The sequence below is a fragment of the Vicia villosa genome, linkage group LG7 (assembly GCF_029867415.1).
Source record: "Vicia villosa cultivar HV-30 ecotype Madison, WI linkage group LG7, Vvil1.0, whole genome shotgun sequence".
NCBI lineage: Eukaryota > Viridiplantae > Streptophyta > Magnoliopsida > Fabales > Fabaceae > Vicia > Vicia villosa.
In genome coordinates this window covers 29,364,560-29,371,872 of record NC_081186.1, presented here as the reverse complement: position 1 = coordinate 29,371,872, position 7,313 = coordinate 29,364,560, and the positions used below count along the sequence as shown (strand labels likewise).

Sequence of the window (7,313 nt, the reverse complement as noted above, 5' to 3'; positions counted from 1 at the left end):
CACATTTTTATGTATCGTTCAAAAAATACTACAACACAAATAATACACTCGGGCGACAACACAGGTCTTTGACTAGTAGCTGTTCGTTGTTCAATTGGTTTGATCTGATTGAATCAAAAATTAAGAAGTTGGAGTTCATGAGTTTAATCTTTAGTAAAATAAAATAAAAATTATAACAACAATTCAAGTTTTATGATTTTTTGTATATATGACCAGATAATATAAAAACAGTCAAGGTTGGATGATTAAATAAAGTTTCTACATAGAGATGTTAAGTGGAATATGTTCCGCGAGAAAATCAGAATTAATTAGAAATCGAAGGTTGCAAATTGCAACAGTGGACTTGAGTTTCTGATGGGGTGAAAGGGGTTAACCTTTAAGGTAAACACTCCAACGCTCAAGTCAGTATGAAAGTAAGGTGAGTGAATGAAGTATGAATTTAAATTATATCTGAACAATGGCGTGTTCCATCCTTACATAGTAGAGAGGTTATAACCACTTGCTGATTGATTGCGTGTTTCCGCAAGTATACGGAGTGTATAAGAGTAATGTAAAAGATTGTCGATCCCACAGAGACCTTATAGTCAATCTATCTGTTTCTATTGTTATAGTGTTTATCTAAGGCGATCGTTAGACCGTTTGGAATAATTAGAGCAAAATAAAATAATAAACTTTCAAAAGGATTCAGAGAAATAATACTGGAATGTGGCTTTCATCAAACAACAATACTCTTCTTATTTCTAATTAGGATTACTTACGAGACATCATTTTCTACCTTGAAAAAGAATTAATTGAACAGGAACCGTCGCTCTCGCGTATTTGGAACCAAATTTTACGCTCTAATCTTTACCGGAGCTCTCACATTCCCCGGTTTTGTTTGAGTTAAAGTAGTAAACCCTTTTTTAAGAAAGTAGATCTTTTAATCGGTTGAAAAGTAGTTTTTAATTGAAAGTTTAACTTAAAAGAATTCCCGACTTAATTCTGATTTCGACAGAAAAATACTATTAAAAGTATGTTTGTGAGTGTATTTTAAGAGATTTGTTCTTAAAAGGAATCCTGATATAAATCCGATTTCTTCAGAAAAAAATACTATTAAATGTATGTTTGTGAGTGTATTTTAAGAGATTTGTTCTTATTCGAGGATGGATTGAGAAATAGTATGTTGTGTTTGTTAGATGAAATAATTTGGTCCAAGTTTAAAGGATGAAATCGCACCTCGAAGGAAATATATATATATATATATATATATATATATATATATATATATATATATATATATATATATATATATATATATATATATATATATATATATATATGTTTAATTAAGCATCATTTTTTATTTGATTGAACTTCTATAATTTTTGGTATTCTTCTTTTTCCTTAACACCTTTATTTATGCAATTCATCTTCTGTTTTTTATTTTGCGGTGCTAAGTTTTCAAATATGTTATTAACTCTGGTTTTATTTTTAAAGTTCTTTAAAATCAATTTGTAATGAACCACACAATCCCCCCCGGTCTTGTGTGTATAGTCTCGAGTCCAACATGTGTCAAGTTTTACGATCATATCATCCATGCATATTTCCAGTGTTTCACCTTTTTCTTCTCAATTATTTTCATCATTCTCTTATAGGTTACCCTAACATTCTTTACCTCGAATGGCATGACATTGTACTGATAGTTGGCTTGTTTGCTCCATGGTGTAAGTGCACTGTGCATCTAAGAGGGAGGAGTGAAATAGGTTCTTTGAATAATTTTAGGTTTTAGAAAAATTTTACTTTGATTATCCTGTTTGATAATGATTATGAAAGCGGTAAAGAGAAAAAAAGTAAAGAACACAACAGAATACGTCTAGTCCCCTTATAACACGCAAGAGATTTCACTATTTGTTAGAGCCTTGTACAAGCCAAATCCCAGCCTCTATACACAGGTTACTAACTAAATCACCAAAGCAAACTCCCTTATGATTTTACAAAGTAGAAAAAGAAAAAAATCCTCCCTTTTTCACTCTCTAGTTTCTAACAATCCTAGATAACAAGGTATATAAAAATTTGGATTTTTATAAAATGTTTGAAGTTGTAAGACTTTTATCAATTTCTAAAATTGATATTCTCTCTCAAGTAAACAATTTCTAGTATGTTACACAAGTGCTCAAAATTGAAATGTTGAAACTTTTAGTGATGGAATGAAATTCAATGCTGAAAGATTAACCCAAATGTTTAAGACACAACGCACTTGGTCAAAATTGAAAGATTGAGTTTGAATTGTAATGAAAGTGGTGAGTTTTCAAAATCGAAAACCTTTGCTATTTATACATGCATTACACCTTTATGAAAAAGTACAATACTATGAATCAATGCCTTGATTGATAGATGAAATTTAGTTTATGTTGGAATCAAATTTTATGTGAAAAAGTACCATTACTTCAGTGGTAACCGATTAACCCATATTCATAACCGGTTACAGCTGAAGCATTTTATAAAAATTGGAATTTTTCGAAGGAGTTATCGATTACAACAGTTGGTTAACCAGTTACACCTAATGCTGTTTAAAAAAATTATATATTTTTTTGTTTGTGTAACTAGTTAACCATATGGTGTAACCAGTTACACCTGATGATTTTGTGAAAAATACCTTTAAAATTAGTTTTGAAACAAAACCTTTTGATGTTGAAAGATATGTAATGCGTCAAGATAAAAAGGACATAATATTTCTGATTACGATTGGTATAATCGACACACATCCTCCATTTTTCCGAGGCCTTTCAAACTAGAACCATATTAGATAGTCATTCAGTATACTTCGCTTCTGAGATAAACTTGGCGTCCGAAAGACCTCTCACTATTTTCTTGGTAGCTTTAGCCTTTTCGGGAGATTATTTTCTCCGTCGATGGGATACGTACCTAGTTATGTCGTCCGTGTTCAATTAGTGACAAGCCGCTTGTTGATCAATTTCAGGCATCTCATGTGGAGAGATAGAAAAGAGGCCGATGTTCACTTGGAAACATTCAACTAGCATAGGCCTTATCTCAGGGAAGTTCGAAACCCGATCTTGACTGACCTAGCTGGATTATCTCTTAGTTGCAAAAATTTGAATTCTCTGTCTGAAGTGGGTTTATTTTCGCTCTCGCGCGTGTTGAGAGTGAGCTTGTTGCAATAGACGTCAAGGTTAGAATATCTTCGTGGATTCTTCTACTGTTTCTCTTTGCTTCTCGTAACTCTGTGTTAATAGTGATTGGCGTAGAAACAATCGCAACAATCGCGTCCAACTGTGCTAAGAAACACCTTTCTAAAATGCCTTTGAAGGGACTCTTACACCATATATCATGAGAAAAAGGAGAGTCATTCGTCCCTTCTTCACTTGATTTTAAAACAATAATAAACTATTAGTAAAAAAACTCATCCTAAAATTTAGGATAAAATATAGACAATATTATTGCAAATTTGTTTGATATGGAAATATTGATTTGTTTTTTTTATTCTTCCGGCGGCTAAAGACTCGCGTCCAGAACATTTTTGTTTCTCATTTTTATTTTATTGGGAATATATTTCATTTTCTTACTTGTCTCACTTTAAACACTTCCTAATTTATTCATTCCTTCTTTATTTTTTTCTTTCAGTATTAATAAAAACACACACATATATACACAATAACTTATTTTATTTTACTTTCTAAAATGAATATACAATAAAATGAATGATGGATGTAACACCCCTAATTTTATTAAAATTAAAAGTGTTGCATCTATAATTTTGTGGATTCATGAAGTATCAAAATCAATTTTTGTGATTTAATCAAAGAGATCTATAATTAAGAATTAAGGAGGGTAGGTAAGTCTTCAACACACCACCCTATATGACTTCATTCATATCTTGATATTCAAAATGTCACACTATTAAAAATAATAAATGTCGGGCCTCCATCCCTTTCCACGAACTATATAATGCAGTGCCTTTCCTCCATATTGGAACAACAAAAAAAAGCGAATACAACACAATGTTTCTCATAATATCTTCCATCTCCCTCGTTCTCTTCATTCTAATCCAATGGTATTCCAACTCTAGAAAAAGCAAAAACTCACCTCCTTCTCCTCCAAAATTACCCATAATAGGAAATCTCCATCAACTTGGTAAATTCCCTCACCGCACTTTTTTATCTCTAGCTAAAAAATATGGCCCTGTCATGCAAATCCATCTTGGTAGTGTGCCATGTCTCTTGATCTCATCCTCCGAAGCAGCACGTGAGGTAATGAGAACCCATGATCATCATTTTGCAGACAGACCCCAAAAGAACAATTACAAGATACTTATATATGATTGCAAAGATGTTTCAACCGCTCCTTATGGAGATTACTGGAGACAGTTAAGGAGCATCTCTGTCTTGCATCTACTCAGTGCTAAAAGAGTTCAATCTCTTCGTTCTGTACGAGCGGAAGAAATCGGTTTAATGATGGAGAAGATAAAACATTGTTCGTCTACTTCAGAGCCGGTAAATTTAAGTCAACTAATTGCTTCGACTGTTAATGATATTGTTTGTAGGGTTGCTTTGGGAAGAAAGTATAGTGGTGAAGAAGGAAAGGGATTTAAAAAGTTGTTCAGGGAATTTACCAATTTACTTGGTATGTTTATTGTTGGAGACTATGTACCTTGGCTTGATTGGGTGACCCATGTTTCTGGAACTTATGGAAGAGCAAGAAGAGTGGCGAAACGGTTCGATGATCTTTTGGAGGATGTTGTTGAAGATCATATCAAAAGTTACAAAGAAGCCAATGATGATCAGGGTGAAGAAAACCATAAAGATTTTGTTGATGTTTTGCTTTGGATTCAAAGGACTGAAGCACTTGGCTTTCCTATTGACAGAATTGTCATAAAAGCTCTTTTACTGGTAAGTCCACCATACACGGCTTCAAAGACAACTCTGTGTAAAACTAAAATCTCTATTTCATGAATTCTTATATGTTTGTTTATACACAGGACATGTTTATTGGAGGTACAGGAACAACAGCTAGTTTGCTAGATTGGGAAATGTCAGAGTTGATAAAGAATCCACACATGATGAAGAAATTGAAAGAAGAAGTGAAAACAGCGGCGAATGGTAAAACACAGATAGCAGAAGAAGATTTGGTAAACATGAAATACTTAAAGGCAGTGGTTAAAGAAACACTACGATTACATCCTCCATCTCCGCTACTAATCCCTCGAGTAAGCAAAGAAGAAACCGAATTCAACGGTTACCATATAAAAGCTGGGACACAAGTTATTGTAAACATTTGGGCGATTGCAAGAGATCCTGCGAATTGGGATGAACCGGAAGCATTCAAGCCAGAAAGATTCTTGGACAATACAATAGATGTTAAGGGTAATGATTTCACATTGATTCCATTTGGATCAGGGAGAAGAGGTTGTCCTGGGGTAGTGTATGCTTTGGCTGTGAATGAAATTATATTGGCCAACCTTGTGCATCAGTTTGACTGGGAAATACCTGGAGGGTATGAGACATTAGATATGGCTCAATCAACTGGCTTTCTTGCGCATAAAAATACTCCTATTATTGCACTTGCAACCCCGACTAGTAAGTAAGGAGGAGTAAATCAACAAGTTGGAGGCAATACAAAATATGAAAAGAAAAAAGCTATAATGATACTAGTAATAAGTAGTGCAGTAAATCATGCACGAGCATCATCTTATTTTTAATTATTGCAGTATGTTCTTGTAGCTGATTATGTATTAAAACTGCAATCTTTTGTATTTTTTCTGAACTTTCTTAGTACGATTTTGAATAAGGCAGTTGTCCAAATACTTTGCATTTTGAATTTTTAATATATAAACTAAATGAGAGACTTTTGTAATGAGAGGTGAAAGAAACAAAGAGCCGCCATTAAATCAACTGAACATCTATGATTAAATCATTTTTTAAGAATTATTGTGGGTATTAACTTGCCTCTTCTCTCTCATAATTGTAGTGTTCCCGTTCAACTCCCCTCTTTAGTAGTCTTTCTTTTTTCAATGTTATGAAGCTTCCATTTTTGCTGTTTTATTTTTATAAAGATAAAAAAAAATATGTCTATGGACCAATCGTCGACGTATATTCTATCAAATAATATTTAAATTTTAAAATTATTTTAATGACATTTTTTTGTTGAGTTTAGTGCACTCAACTGGCGTCGCATTTTCTAGGCGAGATCTGACTGTTGATTTTTTTCTTTCCATTTTCTTTATCGTTGATTTACATGTATTACTTTACTATATAAGAATTACTTGGATCTTTTAAACAATTTTCGCTGTGTCTTGCAAGCTGAGACTTACTTACCTCTCTGTAAGTTCTTTCCTCCTTTGAGCTTTAAAAGACTTTTTATTCCACCATCTTCTCATTTTGTATGAATTCTGTAAGTTCTTTCCTCCTTTAAGCTTTAAAGACTTTTTATTCCACCATCTTCTTTTCTTGTATGGGTTTTGCGTTCTTTGATTCACCATAATCTTTACATTTCACTTACTTTTAATCGGTTCTTGATTCATTTTCTTCTCATGTACCATTTATCATCCTCTTTCTTACTTTTTTGATTTTTTTTCCTTCATTCTTATAATAGCCGGTGTAAGGAATATAATTGCAAGTATGATAAAAAAACTGATGATGGTGATTCTTCGTCATCCACTGAGATTGAAAATCCAAATATTCTAAATGTTGAATCTTTAGAGTGGTGAGTTTAGAATTTGATAAGATCACACGCCTTCATACTAGAGTCAGAACCTATAAAGCAAAAGCTACACAGTCGATCAAAACCGTTAGAGTATACAATTGTTCGTTAAGATAACATGTAAAGTTATCATCAACACTTAAGGCCAGATACGGAACCAATCTTGTTCTTAGAATTGGAACTTAGATGTTTGAATATTGACAAACTGGACATAAACTTTAAGTGAAATAATGTAGAATTGATTTGGAAGAAGATAATAGGCCAAAAGCATACTAAATTTCATTAAAATAAGTGTTTCAATTAAAAGACTAAAATAAATAAAAGAGAGGACACAGACTCAAACATTTTCTCACAAATTGTTTCTCTCTATGACTTGGATGCTTTAGTTCTATAGGGAGTGCTTGATGAATTTTGCGACCCTTGACGACAACAATGAGGTCAACTTATATACTAATACAATGTTAACCCTCGACATCGATTATCTCCACAGAACTTGACACGTATCCTCTTATGTGGGCTTCACTCTTCTAGTTTTCTTCCACGCGTCTTTAATGTTTAAATTGCTCAAACCAACCATCATGTTGATGACTGCATTTGAACCCCTCAATGATCTCTAT

The 7,313-nt window shown here is 33.0% G+C and overlaps 1 protein-coding gene across 1 annotated transcript; it reads left to right on the top strand.

The window, feature by feature from the left end:
* The first annotated feature begins 3,962 nt into the window (after window positions 1-3,962).
* Window positions 3,963-5,798, top strand: LOC131617077 (cytochrome P450 736A117-like). The gene is made up of 2 exons (XM_058888456.1): window positions 3,963-4,886; window positions 4,976-5,798. The coding sequence occupies exons 1-2, from the start codon at window positions 3,999-4,001 to the stop codon at window positions 5,579-5,581; spliced, it is 1,494 nt and encodes a 497-aa protein (XP_058744439.1). The 5' UTR covers window positions 3,963-3,998; the 3' UTR covers window positions 5,582-5,798.
* Window positions 5,799-7,313: the final 1,515 nt, after the last annotated feature.

Bases quoted from the DNA above. Each gene is read 5' to 3' on its own strand.
- LOC131617077 (XM_058888456.1), top strand. From the start codon at position 3,999: ATGTTTCTCATAATATCTTCCATCTCCCTCGTTCTCTTCATTCTAATC. The intron at 4,887-4,975 runs GTAAGTCCACCA...GTTTATACACAG, and splicing joins TCATAAAAGCTCTTTTACTG to GACATGTTTATTGGAGGTAC.